The 20,221-nt window shown below is 39.9% G+C and overlaps 1 protein-coding gene across 35 annotated transcripts in view; it reads right to left on the bottom strand.

Annotated features, from left to right (window-relative positions):
- TANC1 (tetratricopeptide repeat, ankyrin repeat and coiled-coil containing 1) overlaps nt 1-20,221 on the bottom strand; it is a 132,380-nt gene that overhangs the window by 103,016 nt on the left and 9,143 nt on the right. For 4 of the 35 annotated variants that reach the window (XM_075512287.1, XM_075512299.1, XM_075512290.1 and 1 more), the window contains exon 1: nt 4,656-4,730. The exons of 7 other annotated variants lie outside the window; for them this stretch is intronic. Coding sequence is in view for 4 of the 28 variants with exons in the window: in XM_075512280.1 (XP_075368395.1) it covers nt 2,518-2,597; nt 3,832-3,847 (96 nt within the window). In the remaining 24 variants the exon portion in view is untranslated. Of the gene's footprint in view, nt 1-2,463; nt 2,498-2,517; nt 2,598-3,831; nt 4,043-4,371; nt 4,458-4,513; nt 4,630-4,655; nt 4,775-20,221 lie in introns of those variants that run through there. 24 more of the 35 variants (XM_075512297.1, XM_075512303.1, XM_075512310.1 and 21 more) reach the window with 19 other exon arrangements.

Raw genomic sequence — 20,221 nt, 5'->3', positions numbered from 1 at the left:
AAAAGGTGTTAAATTTGAGTAATACTTGGATCACTAATCAGAGGGGAAATTCTACTACAGGGCAAAATGAGACTGCGAACAATTCTACCATAGGCTATGGAGTTTTTTCTCTTTTAACACCACCCTGTATTTTAGAAATCTAAAACATGGAAATCTGCATTTATCGATAATTCACAAGTTCTAACTTTAAAGTAACACCATGAATTTAAGGCAGCTGATAAAAAAAATGCACAGAGAGATTCAAAATACCTATCTGTAGCTTTGTACCTTCTGTGGTTACACTATTTAAGATCACTAGAACTCTAAGTTGCATGTAGTTTCCAATTTCATACACGTCTAGATATAGCTGAATTCACCAAGGCACATGAGGAAGAACTAGATGATTTCACAATCAGCCCTATTCCCAAAATTATTTTGGTCATCTGGATTGCATAAGTGCTTGAGAACCACTTCACAAAGCAGTGCTTCACCAAGTAAGTCATAATGCAAACACTAAAAAACCATAACCCCTACACCTGTTGACACAGCGTATTTACAGAAAAAGGTCAAATGTGCAATAATTTGAGCATTGCCACCAACTTCAACAACATCAAGATCCTAAAAACAGCTCTTGATTTGACCTCAAAGACATCTAAATTTATGCTAACAGCTATGCAAAGAACTCATTTATTGATATCACTGAACTGATCCCTGTTTAAGACCCAGCGAGATTCTCAAGCTAAAAGCATTATATAGCCTATGAAACCTAGCAAACTATTCTTTGTGAACACTTAAGAACTGATACCCCACATGACAAGACACCAATGAGGAGACACTTCAAATCTGGCAAGCTGGGTGATGTGCAAGTCATTTCATCCAACGAGCTAGTGGAACTTCTGTTTTCAAATTGGCACCCTCATTAGAAGTTATTATTCCAGATCAAGAAGAGAAAAGAAAATAAGTGAAATACTAAATTGGAGTTGGCACTACCTGAGGAAATGAGGCACATATTCCAGCAACTACTCCCAGTCATGCAATGGAGAAATAACTCTAATAGACGCTTTTTGTTACCTGGCCTTCTGCTTCCAGACTCTTATGAATACCACTGAGGCACAGGAGCATCTCCATACATTCTACAGGGAGGCCAAGCACTGAAGTTAACATATTGCAAAGTTTAATATTCCAGTACCAAAGTGCCTTTACAGATTAAGCCTATAGCTTAACGGGCCTCATCTGAGTGAGGGGAGGGGAGAAAACAAAAATGGAATTTCCAAAACACAGCAAGAGAATACAGGACTTTAAAAAGTTAAAATCATTACATTAACATGAACTACAATGCATATATTTCAAGATGCAGGAGTGACAAGGATGGATGAAAAAGAAGTCTATACAGTGATGTATCCCCTATACAGCACAGAAACCTGAAATAACTACAAAGCAAACTCTACAGGATTAGTCTCTTTATGACTCTGAAAGACGGCAGAGGGAGCAACAGGACTTTTTAGCTATGATAAGGAGATCAAAGGCACGCTATTTTGCTGAAGCACAAAACTGGATGGCAGAAAACCTGTGTTCCAATTCAGACTCTCCCTACTTAAAACTGTCTCCGTCCTAAGTAAGCAGGAAAGGTATGCTGCGCTAGACTCTTTAAGGCATATGGTGAGGCTAAATACGGAATAGAGAGCTCACAATCTCTATAGTATATTTTATACTTAGAGAAATAATCTAATCAGGTAAGAATGCCGAAATATCCTTACAGAATTTCCTAAATACAAGGAATACTAAAGGATTTAGTTAGTCATGCTAAACAATGAATTTTAAAACAAGAAGGTAGTAAGAGATAGCATAGGAAGCAGACACATGAGTATTAGGCCACACAATAGATATTTTGTATTAATGAGCAACTGATCCCTTTATTTACTTCCCTTCAGGACAAGATCAGAGAGTTTAAGGCTCCACCAAAACAAACTTCTTTTTTTTTCCTCCTTTTTTTCTTTCTTAAAAACAAGGCACTTCAGTTCAAAAAGTTAAATACAAAACCAAATGCAGTGAGGATCATGGACTGTTTCAGTGCTTGCTTTTGGGTTTTTCTCAGTTTGATGTTATACTATGCCTTACTTATTATTCAGAAGTCAGTTTTCTAATAGCGATGCCTCCTATACACAAACATACTTTTAAAAAATAAGACCTTATACATTTGTTGGACCATATGCTTTTTTCTTTTTCCATTGCCACAGCTCTGTGATAAATAAACTCTCCAACCTCCATGTTAAGTCTTGGGAGCTGAAAGCAACCAAAAGACATGAACTAACCCAGTTTTCTCAAACCTTACCCACACAAAAAACCCAAAGCTGATCTTTCTCTGTCTTTCTGGAAAACATCAAGATCTAGCTCCTGATAGAGCTTGAAATACCAGTTTTTAGTTAAAACAGCATCTCTACAAAAAATCTTATTTTAAAACCATTAATATAAATTTCAACTTACAGATGTTTATGGGTGTCATTACAAATAACCAACAGATCAGGCTGATGTTCTTACATGCACAAGAGTTTGAAGGCTTGCTGATGAATTGTTCACCTTCAAGAAAGGTTTAACCTTGGTGACAGCAAGAAGTTCAGCTAAAGAAGAAAAACAGAACGCCTATGCTAAGACTGCTTAGCTCTCTTCAAAAGTATATACTCAGATCACAAAGTTGCTATGGCATCAGCTTCAGGACTGTGGCTAGACACACAAAATGTCTTTTTCCTACAGACTGTTATGGGAAGCTGAGCAACTTTGGCCATTAACCAAATATGTTTTGGCTCTAAAGTAGACATAATTCATCACCATTTGGACATTCCAATGGTTAGCTAAACTGAGAAAGCAAGACAGCCAGCACTTTAAGAGCATCCATGTAAATGAAGGTCTAAATACATTGCCCCAGCAGTAGCAAAAAGAAATTGTAATTGCACTTACCTTGTTTACTAGCACTATTTAATAACATAATACTATTTTTCCAGCACTTAACTGTCAGATCAGAACAAATGGGAAAGGTTCGTTTTTGGCAGCTGCATATCAAACTACAGTGGGAGGAAATTCTGTAGGATCCAAGGCATCACATTTATTTCCCTTATTCCCTGGTATTTTTAATTTTAAAAGCATCAGGCTATTTTTATGCAACAGCTACCAAAAATAAGAGCCAACATAGGACTTTCACACATACTGAATAATCCTGCAAAATTCTGAAGTAGCCTGGATGCGTAAAACATTTAACGTACTCTAAACCAGTACACCTCTTGCAAACTATTTTATACCCAGCAATCACAGAAGCCCAAAGCAAACCTCCCACATCCCCAACTGTTAGCTTTCCAAATGGTAAAGCAGCATTTGCCTCATCAGTCAGAAAACACAACCTCTGAAGCAGACCAGATTAAGTGCCATTTTCACATTGCCACAAAGGGCGAAAAGGAGGTGGGTACAAAGCAGAGAAAAGGGTTGAGGGGACCCACTCAATATCACACTGAAGCAGATCTAAACCCCTTTTCCGCCCCGAGGCTCATCCTTACAGAAAGATGTCTCCAGTTACATTCTATTTTTGAAAACAATCATTTAGGACTCAGTTTAGTCTCTGTCCAATAAACATGCACTATGAGGCTAGGGCAAACAAATAACTGAAACAACACTACTGAGAAATCAGAAAGCTTCAGAAAGAGTATTATAAAATACACTGTTAATATACGTTATTAGTAACTCGCATATTAAAAGACAAATCAAATTATCGTTTTATCATTTTATTCTTGAGATCACAGCAGGCGACACTGATGACCACAAGGGCAGGACCTTCTGTTTTAGTAGTCAAAACAAGGTCATTACCAATGGATACACACATGCCCCCATGCCATCCATCCCAGTCGAAAAAGGGAAATAGCTTAACATCTCCCTTCTTGCCAAGTCTGCCCAGAACATCTTGTGCAGATCAGCCACCCGACTTAATAACGCACGCTCGTTAACGTGAGCTGCCACACTATTAAGGATACAATCGTGGCATGTTTTCTGTTCTTAGCAGGGTCTTCTTCACATTTTACTATCAAAAACAAGTAACCACAAAGAAATCAAGTTTTTCTGAAAGCAAGACTATTTTTTTCCAGAATCGCTACTAATAAAGGAATGAAAATTGTACTAGTCACAGAAACGTGAAAGTATGTGCTGGGGAGGCGGAAATCCCGGCCGCACCGACGGCTCCAGGCCTCGCCCCTGCGGGAGCGCCCCGGCGAGCGCCCGGGGAGCGCCTCCTGCAGCCCGCCCCGCCGGCCCCGGGCCCCGGCCAGCCCCCCGCCGGCCGCCCCGGGCCCTCCGGCCTCCTCGGCCGCCCCCCACCGCCCCTTTCCACGCTCCTCCCCGCCCTGCCCCCACCTGTGCCGGCCACGGCCACGGCCCCGGCCCAGGCCCCGCCGCGCCAGCACGGGGGCCGGCGCCGCCTCAGCCCCGCCACCCCGCCGGCCGCCTCGGCCCCCGCCCCGCGGCCGCCGGGCGCGGCCGCCCGACATGCCCGTACACGCTCCTCGGCCAGAAAGTTTCACTCGCGCCGCCGCTCCCGCCGAGCCCCCACGCAGCCCTCCGGAGAGGCCGGGCGAAGGGCGCGCCTCGCACGCACCGGCGGAGAGGAGGAGGAGGAGGAGGAGGGAGGGAGGGCTCACCTCCGCCCGCAGGGCCCGGCCCCCCTCGCCCAGGGGCTCCTGCGGCGCGGCGCGGCCCAGGCAGGGCTCCTCCGCTGCCAGGCAGGCGCGTCGGCGGGATGAGCTCACTGGGAGCGGGCGGCAGCAGTCCCCGCCCCGCGCACCCCCACGGCCGCCCCTCCACAGGACCGGCTCCGCGGGGCGGGGAGCGCCCGGGGCGGGGCGAAGCGAAGCGGAGCCGGGCGGCGGCGCAGGTCCCGCAGCGGCCTCAGCACCGCCCGGCGCTAGGACTCTGCGCCTCGGCCTCGCATGAGGGCCGCGGCTCCCCACAGCCCCACAGGGCAGCTGCGGGCCGTCGCCCGCCCGGAGCTCCGCAGGCGGCGGCGAGGGGAGCGGGCAGCGGGGCGGGAAGAGAAGCGCGCACGCCCGAGCGGTGTCCGCCCTCCGCGGCCTGGTGGGGGGCACCCCGGGAAGCGCCGCGTTCCTCCGTAGGGGAACGTTTCACCACCAGAAAAACCTACTCGAGACGCGATAAAATCACCTCAACTGCCACGGTTCCACAAAGCAGGGTCTCGGGTCCGGCAGCCTGTTGAGTTCAGACGTATGCTGCTCAAAACACCTGAACATCTTCATTCTGTAACCTTTTTATCACGTTTATTACAGTTTGCTTGGATGTCCGTGATCTCGACCAGGTTGTGAAAACTCGCAGGCGCAAGCCGGGTCTGTGGGACTTCTGCTCCGAATGCGTAAACTGCTCAGAAACGGCCCATCCCCGGGGAGCCCGCCACCGGCGCAGGTGGGAGGCCACGGAGAAGGCCCAGGTTCCAGAGGGCTGCGCATACCCCTTTGCAGGTGTGGTGATGGCACTTCAAATAATTCAGTCTTTTTTATCAGTAACCTGAAAATAATTACATCGTTGCTTATAAGATCTGCAAAGGACAAAAAGATGGGTGGAATATAAATAATAATGACAGAAGATCTCTCAGAGTGATCCAAATTACTTGCTAAACTGGGCCACGCAAGGCATTTAAGGCAGCCAGACTGGAAATTACACATTTAAGAACAAGGAACGTTGCCCCAGAATACAATACAGAAAGGGACGTACTCCGTCCTGGAAAGTAGCACCTTTGAAAGGATTTGGGGCTGTAACAGTAAAGCCCTGCAACATGAACATTGCTGCACCAAAACAAGCTAGTGCATTCTTTGCCTGTATAAACAAGGGATTTGCGAGCATGTGCAGAGAGGTGGGATTACCTCTGAGTATAGCTTTGGTAAAACCAGAAGTGGAACACCGTTTCCAGTCTCTCCATCTGTATTTTCCAAGATATTGAAAAATCAGGGTGCAGAAGTGAACCACAAAAAAGATCTGAAGGCTGAAGATGATGCCTAGCAGTAAGAGTGTTAAAATATTTAGTTCCTTAAAAAGATGGCTCAAAAGGGGGCTTATGAGAAATAAAATGCAGTACTGATATTTTCACTTGGGTGCACCTAACTGAGGTCAACGCTACCTGTAGTAACCCTGATGAGCTATATCAAAGTAGCCACTACAGAGCATTATCTCTAGCTGTTTTTTTTACATTTAGATAACCATCTCCCATTAACGGGTTTAGTGTTAAAGTGTTGGGGTTTTTTTTAAGTATTAAGACATAGGTTTAGCAGTGGATAGTTTGAATGCCATCATTATGAGCCCAACAGTTGATAATGTTAGCAGAAATACTCACCTGATGTGTTTTTTCTCTCCCAACCTCAAACTGCTTGCCTTTTCCACCCCAAATGTCCAATACTGCAGCTATTCCCCGCATAGAGGCCAAAGTGCTTAGCTTCCCTACATGTAATTTGTACAATACAGTTTCACATAATTAATTAAAAAATGAATCCTCCTCACACCAAAAAAGGAAAGCGTAGGGACAACCCAAAACACATTTATAAATAATAGTATGGGTTTGCTGGGCAAACTATGATTTATTTTCATATTTTCATCATGAAAAACTAAATCTGAATTGAACTGCAAAATAATTATTACAGTCCCAGAGTATTCCAGAACATTTTCTACGCTATGCATGCACTTCACAGAGCATCTTTTCAGTGTGTCTGTAAGGGATAAGAAAGAGAATCCATATATGCGTTCAGAAACAAGTTACAGGCTTACATACAATAAGAGCATCCTCTCAAGAACATTTGACATGATTCCCTTGTATGGTATTAGAGGAGCAGAGTAACATGGTGACAAAGCCTCTCAGGGTTACAACAGCAGAGCAATTAGTTATCTTACACTTCTTTCATTGTAACTTCAGCAGCTTAGTAGCTGAAGACTTGTCCCAAAACAAGGGTAGGATGCTGTGTGCGACTCGGCCAGCAGCTTTTCTTTCTTCCAATGGAGAATCCTCCTAATCACATTCTCTTCCCTCCTTTTTGCCTACGTGATGAAGTGTATGTCTGGAAAGAAAGGAATTTTCTCTCTCTCAGAGGAAATGTCTTAGTTCTGGCAGCCTTTTAAGATTTTGTCTTTGTCTCTGAAATCTGAGAGAAAAAACTGAGCTATGACTCTACGGTTCTGGGATCTATTCCTCATCAGGTCCAGTGCTCACTCTCTCTTCCTCTCTATATGAACCCAGAAGTTTTGAAATACTATTTACAGTCAATTGGATTTAGGTCCTGCTGTTCCACAGGAAAGCTGAGAATCAAAATATTCTTAACTAGGGCTTGATTTTAGTGCTTCCCTATTTGTCTCAGTAGAGCAATGCTTTTGATACCAGCAACATAGAGATTTTTGCTCTCATCAGTAACTTCCTTTTGGGAAGAACTTAGCCCACAGCTGTTTTTCTACTTTAACTGTTCTGCCCTCTGCTCCTTCCACTCTTGTTCAGATGATTTGTCTATTCCCAGCCACTGAAATTCTTCAGCTCTTCCTTTTTTTTTCTTCTCACAAAGGTTACGGCTGTCCTCAGAGTCTCACACTTATCATGTAAGCTTCTAATAGTTTTAAAGCCCTTTTTTTTTTTTTTTGGAAAACAGGAGCCTTAGACCAAGCTGAAATATAATGGCAGCAGTGTTCACTGTAATGCTGGGGACTAGGGAAATAGGAAATCAGACTTCTCACTTTTTCTGCTCAGCTTCAGTGTTGTTTATGTTAGCTTGGGCTTCTCATCTTAACCTACTATTTCAGTTCTTGGTTTTGGAGGACTCCTTCAAAGAAGATAATTTTGTAAATTTTAGGAGCTTCCTTTCAATGTAGCTGCTTTTATCCTGTCAGATTCATTCTCATGCAAAATAATTTGGTAGAAATACCAAATTTGGTATTTTCTACCAAATTTGGTAGAAAGAATTTGGTAGAAAATTCTTGATTTACTGATTTTAAGAAAAAACTTGTTCTATTAACTAGTAGGACCATCACCACCTGATATTCAATAGCTTTGTGACTGTTGGACTTGCAGATGTCTAAGAAGGTATAAGTTCTGATGTATGTTTTTGTCTGTAAAAGTAGCATTCATAATGTCTATCCAGTATGCAGGTATCTCATGTCTCAGTCTGCTTTTGTTTGTGATGCCACCTTTACATAGTGGGAGAATAGTAGGAGGTAGTCTCATCTTGGCTACCTGTTTTCAACTAATGCCATTTCATTGAAGTATTACTCTCAGTTGATTTTACTTGACATGAACCAACTAGTTCTAAAGCTAGTGGGGAAAGAGAGGAAGAGGAACAAGTAGGTATGCACACAGGGATTATATATAGGCCTGTTTTCCCTACGAAACCTGGCTAGAAGTTGGTCACGTGGCTTCACAGGGCAAAACAAGAGTGAAGCTTAATATCAGCTTACAAACACCACCTATGTCAAACTACTTTATGATCACTACATGCACCAGCTTAGGTCTTGCACTTGCTGTCCACAGCAGATTCCATAACAGAGCCTCAGTAATTTCACTGATAACACATCAGAACTTACTGTATTTGTGATGTTTAATCTCTTATGATACTTATTTGTCAACAGCTCCCATAGGTGTAGAGTTATTCTGTAAAAGTGTTAATAGGATAAATAGGAAAAAACAATAATCAGTGATATCAACTAAAATATTCCAAATGCTGTTACATTTATTGCAATTGCTTCCATTAGTAATTTGTTTCCTGTACTCTTTTCTATCCACTGTTTTCCAGCTCAATTTCAATTATTGTCCTTCCCTATGCTTCGCTTCCATTCTGTCGACCTATTCCCAACTCCTTCCATGTACTTTTTAAAAAAATTATTGGAAACTGACCTCTGTATAAGGTCTGGTCTTGCAGACAGCAGCTTGGAGAACTCGGCATTAGCACGTGCCATTTTCTTGTCTGTTTGTCAGGAGTACACTTCTGAAAGGCGTAGGGAGGTAGGACAACAAATAAGCCTTATCATTTATCATAAGAATTGCTGTTCTAAAGTCAAAGTGAAGGGGGCAGGGACTTATTCAGTGAATATATACTTATGCCTGAATGATCTTCTGTTTAAGTATTACTTTTTAGCCAGAATCCACATAGCTTCATTACACAAAACCAGATGCTGCTTAGAAAAGAAAGAAAAAGAGAAGTAGTACATCTCCTATCTCACTACAGAAGCTGGACTGACAATGAACACAGAAGGATAAAGGAATTTTAAGTCAGAGATAAAGTATTGCAAGAGTAGATCTAAGTTACCCAACAAGTTTTCTATTTCATCTGCAGATAAGCATTAATTCTTTATTTAACTTTTGCATGATTTTTTGGAGGCTGTATGGGAGACTGTGTCTTTTCTGTTGCTCCAGTGAATCAGAAAAACAGCAAGAGATGGGTAGTAAACTTTGTCTGGAATAAGAAGTGTTATTCAGTCCGTGCAGGTGTAATGATCCATGAACACATATACAGGCACTGCTCAAAAGATAGCCAACTGCATACACGCAGCATGAGGAACAAAACTGAGGATACATCTCTTCAAATGTGTATTTATGCCAGTAGTCTAGAGTCATATGAACTGGGAGAGAGGGAGTTATAGGAGAAATAGAATGGCTGAATAGCGTATGGCAGGTCCCAAAAATGTTAGCAGGTAATTAAGATTTTACATGATGCCAAAAGCAGGTCTTATACTTTCAGAACAAGCAGAATTTGGATTTTAGCCTTCTTTCTACAGGTGATCTGCAGCATGGTCACACCTCTGAACTCCTAAGGAGCCACTGATATTTGAAATCTTGATAAGGGCTACTAATTAGAAAAATCATACTCATAATACATTCTATCTCACTTTCAGCAACAGAACTAACGTCAGGGAATCTTTTAAGGGAACATAACAGACAGAGTATTTAAAAAATTACTCTTGGTTACAGGAAACGACAACAACAAAAAGCAATACAGTTTTGTGAAAAATGTAGGGTGGAAATTTTAGTGCGCTTCATGTAGCCTCCTGCTTGAAATCCAAGAAACCACAGGACAAATCCCTACACTTATGAGACTTGTTCATTTGGAATTTCTCATGTAGCCCTCTTAACTTAGGCAGCTCCAAAGGCAGTTATTGAAAATGAGTGAGCAGTTACTCATTGTCTATGCACAAAAATATCTAGATGCTAAGAAGTTAGAACTAATGATGTGAAACATTTAAAGATCCGCAGTAGGGAATCTTTAACATGATACACATGGATTTTTAATTATTGTTCAAGCAGGAAGTGATGATTTGGCTGTCTAGACTGCCTATGGATTGTGTGTGCCAAAATTAGCTTTATATATGTATATATATATAAAAATAAATATATAAACCACTTAAGTGAAAACTGTGTACACTTATCTGAAAAAAGAGTTGGGTCCAGTGACTAAGACCTTTTATCTCCTTAGGTTTTCCTGTCTCTGCTCCGTCTATGACAATTCACCTGTCATCTATTGACACTCAAGCATTCCAACTTTTTTATAGAAGAAAAAAAATACAGTATGTTGATAGAATATAATGGTGGAAGCAGAATTGCTGCAAAAGCAGGCAGCAGGAAGAAGACACTAGTAACATGTCCTAGGGACCAATCTGAGACAAGCTAGAATTTCTTCTTTGCCCGTTAGGCTCCCTCCCTTTCCTTCCCTGTACCAAAATAACTACTATAAACTGGTGCAAAGGGCAGGGTTTGGGTTTGTTTGTGGTTTTTTAGTCTTTTTTTATTATTATTTGCTTTTTTAATTTTAGTGTATTTATTTAGCATAGAACATCAGTTCAGAAAATGCACTTTAAAAATGGAAAAAAGTTTTCAGATCCTAAAGTTTGAGAAGCTTACTGTATATGAATTATGGTAAAATCATAGAATAAGGGACACACATGCTTTATATTTGAAGAACTACTAATAGTATTTGTCTGGAAATTAATCCCTATGTGGAAAAATACTGAACGCAGTAGTAGTTTCAAGGGAAAAAACTGATTCTGATTTGTAGGAAATAATGCCTTATAACACCTTATACTTTGGCAATCCCCAGGGTGTAACAAAAAAATTCTAAAAAATAACCATCTATCTGATGAAAATAGTCATGAAAGTAAGGAGAGCTGTGCTTATGGCTAGTAATTTGTGCTGTTTCACTAGTATATTTTTTCTTTATACTTCTATGGCAATAGGTCTGACATACAGTATTAATTTATGTTTCTGAAGATTCTGTTGGGGAAGACTGTCCAAAAAGAGACCTAATGGAGTTCTTCAGTTGTTACAGTTCAGCTCTGTAAGCACACTGTTGAAAAGATGAGTGCTACTGAGGTCCTTTTCAGGAACAGGGATTTTTTTGCCCTACCAGGCTGGAACCAAAGCAATGAAAACGGTTCTTTCACATATTTGTTACAAATATTAGGGACTGTTCTTTAAAATGAGAAATTGTTTTTAATCAGTGAGCCATAAAAGCAAAACACTTTGTGCCTCACTGGCAGTGTTTGAAGGCACAATGCATACACCAGGCTACTGAAAGGTTGTACATGAGCAGGGGAAAATACCAGAGGTGAGTAGTCCTCGTTGCTCCTTTTGAAAGGAAAAGTAGGGTTGATTAAAAAAAAAAAATTGAAATAATTCTGTGTTCATTATCATTCTACCATCCCTACTAGCTTCAAACTTAAGGTTCTTCAATTTGTGAAGTGTGAGCTTATTAGTTTAGAACAGTATATGCATTTAAAACAGCAGATGCATGCAGTATATCCAATTTTGCCAGCAAAATTTCTAAATTCCTTACAGCCAAGGCCTGTAGAGCTTTGGGACATTGTGCCACTCCCTCCTCCCCCTGCCCCCCCCCCCCCCCTTTTTTTTTATTCATTACAATTCAAGGTAGCAAGGCCAACTTTAGGCTGCTACTAAAGGACTAGCAGCTAGTTTTCAACATAATTGGAGGGCTCTTTGTAACATATTTTAAAGTACTGTCTTTAGAAACCTCAAAATACTTTTGTATAGAACAGTTCAAATGCATACACACTGTGGACAAGCAATTATATAGCTACCCATCTTTGGCATCTGTGAACAGCGCTCCAACAAAATCATCTCAATTCTAAATGTGGCTTTTGGACTTATTTTACTTTCTAAGGCTGAAATCCATAGAATAAACCAAGCTAAAAATTTTCAATTTCAGCTTTTTTTTTAAATAGATAATCTTGCTTTTCATTGTTTTTGACATTTCTTGATAGTAACATACCAAGAACAAATATTTTGGGCTTGTGCAGCTTAAAGATAGCTCAGAGTTTGCTCCAACTCTTTAACTTTGAAAAAACATACCAAATATGGAAAATTTAAACTAGAAGGAATTTAAGGAAGTTATGAACAATTAAAGTAGAAGGTTGGATTTAAATTTTAAAGTCAATCTTCATTTTAGTGACTGTTCTATTTCAGTATACAGTAAATGCATATTGTGCAACTAAAATGATGGCTATTATACAAAACGTTTTGTATAATGTTATTATACAAAACGTTTTGTATAATAGCTTAGGAAAACTCTTAATCATTCCTTTATATAAAAATAACTTCTGAATTAATCACCAAAAGTAAACCCAAAATAGAAGAGAAAAGCACTGTGTATAAATGAAGTCAGTTTCAGAAATTTCATCCCTTTATACGTAACTGTTGAATATGAAACGCTGTATCCAACTTTTCAGTGTTGCCTGGTTCATGAAGCAACGAATTTGTTCTGAAGTGACCACATTTAGAAACATAATATGAAAGCATCTACAAAACCAGCAGATCTTAATTAACGATGTAAATTTACCTGATACCAGTATAGTATGCACTTTACCCTACTCCTGTTCTGTGTTTCATTTGTAATGGACTACAGCTGTGGACACAGAGAACAGAGGAAAGAGAAGGAATGAGATACCACTTTTTGTTACCATCAAGTTATGCCCTTTGTATCTTTACAACTTCTAGGGAATCATGTCCTCTGTGAAATACCAAATGGTGCCTTCATAAACTAATCTATTATTTTTTTCTTTGAAACTTTTTCAGCAGATTAAAATATACCTACTTGTAAGAAAATAGCTGTGTTTTCTGAGGCTAGTTCAGCTGGCAGAACCTGAATAAGCTGTAGACACATAGCAACCTCTTGTGGCAAAAATAGTATACACATAGTAATTAAGAGCTATTGAAATTTCTTAAGCTGCTCTTGATATGAGTCAGAAACCTCTATAAAATCTTAAGTGTTAGCAAACAACTGGAGAGCTGGAGAGTCTCTCTTAGCTGGAGAGTCAGCAGTACTCAGACTTCAGAATTGTAATAGTCCTTCTCTTCAATTGAAGAATGAACTAAACGTTGGCAGCCTGTTATAAATGAAGTGCCAGACTGAAATTTCTGTTAATAAAATTATCTAAAAGTTTTTCATTAAAATTCAGCAAGAGTGGAATAATGGCCAGGAGTAGAATCTGTGGCCAGGTTTGACAAGAATAAACAACATGCTATTATCTTGAATCATTGTTCTCTGCGTGGTTTTGCTGAATAAAGGGAAAACTATGACTGGTTTCACCAGGGAAGTCAAAGTGCCTTTAGAGCTTACAGTAGCTGAGCAAGACTGAAAACAGTTAGAGTACATGCCTGGTTAAATAATGTATTCTGCAGAATGCTAGCACACCAGCAGCCCTTCAGCTGACAGTGGGGAGGACAAGAAACAGTCAGACAATGCAATAGGCCTGGAAGGCAAAACAAATGAAACCCTGGTATCTGCAAAGAATCCCATGACACCTACCCTCTTTAAATAGATTTAACTCACAAGTGGTCCAAAAGCATGAAGTGCACATTCCTCTAGCTACACTCATCAGCTGCAAATACCTGTCCTGCTCATGCTAAGTAGGAGAGGATAGTCTAGAAGATGCAAGAAGGGAACAGGAGGAACGGCAGCATGGTGAAACAATGGGCCTCAAGGACAGCGAGGTTTTCAAAACCAAGAGGTGCTTTACTGTGAACCTGTTGTGGGAGTTATGCACAATGGGAGCAATCACGGATCAGTATCACGGATGACACCGATTAGACCAAGGAATTTTTTTACATTCTAGAAATATACTCCTCTACCACTGAAACTAAAGATGACCTCAGTAAATACTTGGGCTTATGTGTGTACCAGTTACCAGAACTTTGGGGTTTTGTACACCAGGGAAAGGTTACTGTGCTTGAAATAATTTGCAAATCTGCATACTACTTAGAAAGGAACAGGCTGAACAAGTAAATCTTGGAAGGGATAGAGGCTTTAAACAACAGTTAATATTTATTAAAATTAAGTCTTTCATTATAGTTCTTTTAACTTCCCAGATTTGCCATGGATAATTTCTTTGCCATTTCATCTGCTGCAGTTTCATGCAAGAGTCAGAAATCACATACTGTCAATTCAGACCTCAGTCTGTACACTTACAGCATATGCCACAGTTCATTCCAGACCAGTTAACAGTTGCACACTGCCAAATTCCCAAATAGCTCTGCCAAGCACCACCCAACCTGGGAGTGTCAAGTGCTTAAAGGCAGAGGCTCTTTCTTGCCCAAGAGGAAATTCATCCCTGCAGAGAACTCCAGCAAAACGCATATGCTTTAGGCTGTCAAATGAAATGTGTGACATTGTTCAACATACTGGTAAGCTTGACAATCAACAGTTTACTGAAATCTGTTTTCACTGCTTTCATTGCCACTTGGCTTCAGTCATTCCCATCTCTGTAAGGTGTTTTGAGGTCTACAGATAAAAACAACTGCATATTAACCAACACTGTGTCCATCAAAATAAAGATCGATAGAAGAAATAATTTCCTGAAACCATGCCATTCTTGTTGAATGCCTGCATCATTTGTAATAATCCTCGAGAAGCCTGAAAATAGGCTTCCCGCAAGGTTTTGATTTTTCTAGCAAACCAACTTGTTCCTTATGTTCTGAATTTAGCTGTATTTCATATTTAAATAATGAAAGCAAAGTACTAAATTAAGAATTGAACTAAATAAACTCCCTAAAACAGAAGACACAACCAATTCATCATAGCATCATCAATGATGGTGTGAAGATAAACTAAAATGATACACAGAATGGAGGGCACAAACAACAAGCATGAATAACTAAGTTGTCTGTTACTTAGAAGTTCAAAATACAGTTTTAGTTTCCTGTTTAGCTCTTGTTATTAAGAATACTATTATAAGCAGGACACCTTAATAAACAGAAATAAACTAGAGAAAATAATGCACCTGACAGTGCACCTGTCAAAATACAACAGGTGAGTTAAAGACTGACTTGCTTGAAAAGGAATGCTCTTAATTGTAGAATGTTCTTGATTATAAAATATATTTAAGCAGAATAGTTTAGTTTGTTCTCTATGCAGATCTTTCAGAGTCCCTCCAAAGACTGGTGAGTGCTATTGAGACAAAAAGCAAATATGAAACGCTACTTGTAATGCCACCACAGGGGACAACATCCTACAGAAGCTGGAAATTAAATACAGCAGTTGACAGGATTTCTTGCTCCGCAGGATATGTGTTACAGCAGAAGAGGAGCTTGCACCTGCTTTACATTAAGTAAAGCCATGAAACAGAGTTTATCAAAATTAGAGTGCCTGACTTCTTATTAGGTCCTCTTTTTACACCTGAAAATTTTACACAGGTAGAACATGTAGATACTTTACATTAAAGCAGGCTTTCTGCTAGGCTGTTTGGAACTACCATACCGTCACACCAGATATGTTCTGTACATATACAGATCCTAGGCACTGCTGCAATACCTGCATGGATTCATTTTTCCAGGAGGACTGATGCTTCTTAGAAGCCTTTTCAAAGCACGTGCTGAGCCTGTGCTGCATAATGCCCGTTTGCTGATACAGTAGACACTATACTTCCAGAACCTGAGTTACTGTATATACTTAATTCATCTATATAATATTGAACTTGCTAAATGTGCACTGCACACAGTAGCATGGAGGACCTTTTAAACAGAACTAGTACATCCATAAGCAATGACTGTACGACTACCTGATTAATGTCACAAAAGTAATTTCCTATAGCTACCTTCTACATTGAACATGCCATCCCTACCCTGAACATACTGCTTTAAACAGTTTAAATAACATTCATTTAAAAAAAAAAAATCCAAACTGCAAAATCAAATAAGAAATTAACAGAAGGGTAGTCAGATCCTTTGGTTTATTCACTGCCACTTGCAACGATGTTAATGTTGCATCACAACATGGGTGTTTACACAATTGCAATGATGAAGCACTGCAACAACAGATCCAATTCCCACTGAGCAATTTGCACGCAGCTAGGATAGTAATATTTCCAGCCAGTCTAGGGATGTAGGATAGAAATAAGAGTCCCAGATATCTCTGTTCCCACAGTATTTGAGTAACTCCTCGCAGCAGGGTGCAACTTACCACAGCTACCCATTTCTATAGTGTGCAAGGATATGTCCCATCCCTTCCAGGCACCAGGAAAGGGTGTTCAAATGGTTTCTCCACTTAGGTATATGTTAAGCACAAATTGGCCAGAACAATCATGTGTCTAGTTAATTGAGCATCCAGGACAAGGCTGGGTATAACTCGGGAAAAGACAATCCTTTTCCTACAAGATCTCATTTTGCATTAAATCCTTGGCCAGAATATAAATAAATTTTCAGAAGCAGATTACTTCATAGAAAATAATGTTCATAAAGGCCCTCAGAATCAGATCCTATAATTTCTCACTATCCATTGATTTTCTTCAGAAATAAGAAGGATAAAGATTAGAATTATAAAGATTTTACTAATATTCTTTCTGTAGGGAGCACGTATTAGCCATTGACACATTAGAGTGCATGGTGCTATTTTTGGCCTTGATAGCATGAATAATCATTTCACACACAATAGACAGTTTTAACTCAAATCATGTATCACCATTTACTTTCATATTGATATTCATTTATCTACAGTCAGCCTGGGGAGCGGAAAGTGTGCTATATATGATAGAAAAGCAGAACTGGCTGTTTTCCGAATCCCATACCTACAACTTAAATATCCATAAAGTATATTGCTGTTGTTGTCCAGGATAACAGTGACAATATTTTACAAGGAGCTACCAGTCAGTTAAGGAACATGGGAGAAAAAACAGTCTTCTTCATAGGAGCAGCACTATTTTAATTTTTCCTACTTATTCAAGGTGTAACCAAATTATTTATTGCACATACTACTAATCACCACCTCCTGTGATCATAATTTAATCTTTAATCAACATATAAAGTCATTTACATTTTATGGATGGATGAAATGAAGCAGGCATTCATGTTAAATGGTAACACTAATTCTGGGTAACCCACCCAGGATCCCTCTGTTTAAGGAGGAGTGTGTTTCATATGTTTGTAATAGATTTCCACTGTAGTCATGTGGAAAGCACACTATAAAAAGCAGCCTCATTGACAATATAAACCTTTTTGAGCATCACCTTTCATATTAAGTCTATTTGGGCTCCTTGACTACAATTTTAGTGGCATATTCATCTGCAATCACTACCTTAAAACCAGTCCCAGCAGAATTAAATTCAGAGCAAGAAGTCAGCTGAGCTACCCAACCAGCTAGCAGCAGTAGGAGAGTATTATCCTCTGGACTGGGTAGGACTGACTGTTTCTATTGTCTTTTGCTGACAGTATAAGCAGGCAAGGCTCAAGGATACTTCCTGTACTTGTATTTACAATTGCTCCTCCCCATTATTAAGCTTGACCCCTCAAGACCCTACTACTACCAGTCCATGCTCAGACTCATGGCTTTTCAGCCTCATATCCCATTCTACCAACCTTAAACTCCGTATTCAAATCAGTGCATTCTCTGCACCTTGAGTCCTCCCTCGTATCTGCCCTCTCATCCCAGAGGTTCAACTCCAAGTCAGGTACTTCCTTCACTCATCCTCCCCAACCCCAAAGGGGTTCACACAAACAGACTGTTTTCACTTGGTTCTTCCTACTGCCTGGATCCCAGCAGAGGAATCTCTGCAGAGAAGCTGGATTTCCTTATAGAAAGAAATGCAAGAATAAAAATATTTTTTCCACTGCATGGAAATCTTTCCCAAGACTTGCTGAAGTTTCTTACTATGCAGTAAGCCTAAGGCATACATTCAGCATGGAACACCTCAGCCTAAATTAAAACAAAAAAACATGCCCTTCAGTTGTGACCTGCTTTCTTAGGATCATGTTCACTTCAGCTTTGCTATCATTAAATTTAAAAAAAAAAAAAAAGAGGGCTCACAGTTTCCAGTATTTCAGTCAAAATTCACACAGTAAGTGAAGCTGTTAGACTTCTTGGCATTGAGTAATTACTGTACACTAGTAAAACCAGGTTAGAAGCTTTCTTAGGATCATGTTCACTTCAGCTTTGCTATCATTAAATTTAAAAAAAAAAAAAAAAAGAGGGCTCACAGTTTCCAGTATTTCAGTCAAAATTCACACAGTAAGTGAAGCTGTTAGACTTCTTGGCACTGAGTAATTACTGTACACTAGTAAAACCAGGTTAGAAGCCATGAAATTTTAATAAATCCCAAGTACATTAGTACATTTAGTAACTCTTCTTATAAACTACTTTATTGTCAGTAACAAATATGGTAAGATACAAGGCACAGAGCTTTTGATCATTTTACCACAGGGTGCTAAGCACTAATTAGAATAGAAACTCACTTTTAAAAGTAAACATGAGTGTTTCAATGAGTATCTTAACATTTCCGTGGCTGTTGAATAATGTAAATTCTTTTAGGCAGTATGAACTTCTCCAAGGCAGGCTGTGGCTTTTGGTGAGCCACTTGTAATGCTGCTGCATGAATTTTGTGGCTCATCTGTAACATTAAAGGGGGGGAGGGGGGGGAAGTTGTGATAAATACAGCTTTTTTGCTATTCTTTTCCTAAATTCCATCATATTAAAGTAGTTTAAAAACAGTAGAAAAATCTAACTCCACAAAAAGTTCAAATGATCAATACATAAAACTCATGGTGACTCTGTACATTTAATTATAATTTCTGTTTTCAAAGTGATATTAGCCTGACTACCTTCAGTGAACTATTGATATCCCCCCCCCCCCTTTTTTTGAGTAGTTCATAGAATGAGCTGTCAAGATAAGGAAAGCAAAGCAAATAATCAGTACGCCAGAGTTAACAGTAAGTTGCTTCAAATTCTTTTTTTGCCCAGATTCAAATCATCATCATTACAGTATCTATTTATCACTTTGTAAACTACTGAGGAAGCTTCATGTATGAGATTCTGGAAACCAACAGGAAAAGGAAATGGTAGGTCAGAACAGAGGAGATGGGGACAAATGGAAGAGAAACAGGATGAGTTGTATCTGTTCTCCTTAACAAACAAGTCTAAGCAAAAATTCAAGATCTACACACTAAAGCTATAATCACATCTGTTGGTGAAAGGCTTATGTTGAAATGATGCAACTGATGTTTTACCAAGCTCTATGGATGAGGAACTCTTGTATGCTTTAGAATCTAAAGACTGCCAGTGTATGAAAAATAGGTAACTGTCGGATCTTCCGATTAGCATGCAAATTAAAAAGCTGCTTGTTAAATCAGCTCTTGCAAAGTGTAGGTGTAAGAGTCTGCATCAAGAGCCTAGCAAGAGATACTGGACAGTAGTTGTGATAAATAGAAGGGTCCATCGTAATGATGAATAGAAGGGTCCATCAGCAGCTTTGTGACACAATTTTAAACGGTCTCGTAGCATTTCCAAGGGAGAAGTCAAGCAGATGCTTGACTATCTAATGTCAGGCCTCAGGTGAAATAGCTGCATATGCGGCAACAGCGGAACATGCTGTGCCTGTTGTCTCGGGGATCACTTACAGTAGTTTGGCATTAGCCTACCATCTTGGTATCCACTGTGCACTTGTCAGTGACACTACCCACCTCCTTCAAGAAGCTATCTTTTTGCTTCTCTAAGTTGGACCCTTACAGAAGTTAAAGCTATTTCCACAGTGGGATAAAGAACCAAAAACTAGGTTTCGTTCTGGGCTGTAATCCCAGCTCTGCCACAAACTTACTATGTCACTGTTAATTCTTCTCCACATTTCAATAAATCTAAATCAATATACCACTTTAAAAAAGGACACACCTTAATATCTTGTTGTACTTTTCTCTAACAGGTATACATAACTACCCTGGGGCTACTTAGTGTTAAATAGG

This window comes from Mycteria americana, chromosome 9, assembly GCF_035582795.1.
Source record: "Mycteria americana isolate JAX WOST 10 ecotype Jacksonville Zoo and Gardens chromosome 9, USCA_MyAme_1.0, whole genome shotgun sequence".
In the NCBI taxonomy this organism is placed as follows: domain Eukaryota; kingdom Metazoa; phylum Chordata; class Aves; order Ciconiiformes; family Ciconiidae; genus Mycteria; species Mycteria americana.
Note: the sequence above shows the minus strand (reverse complement) of the source record. Positions and strands in the feature narration are given on the sequence as shown.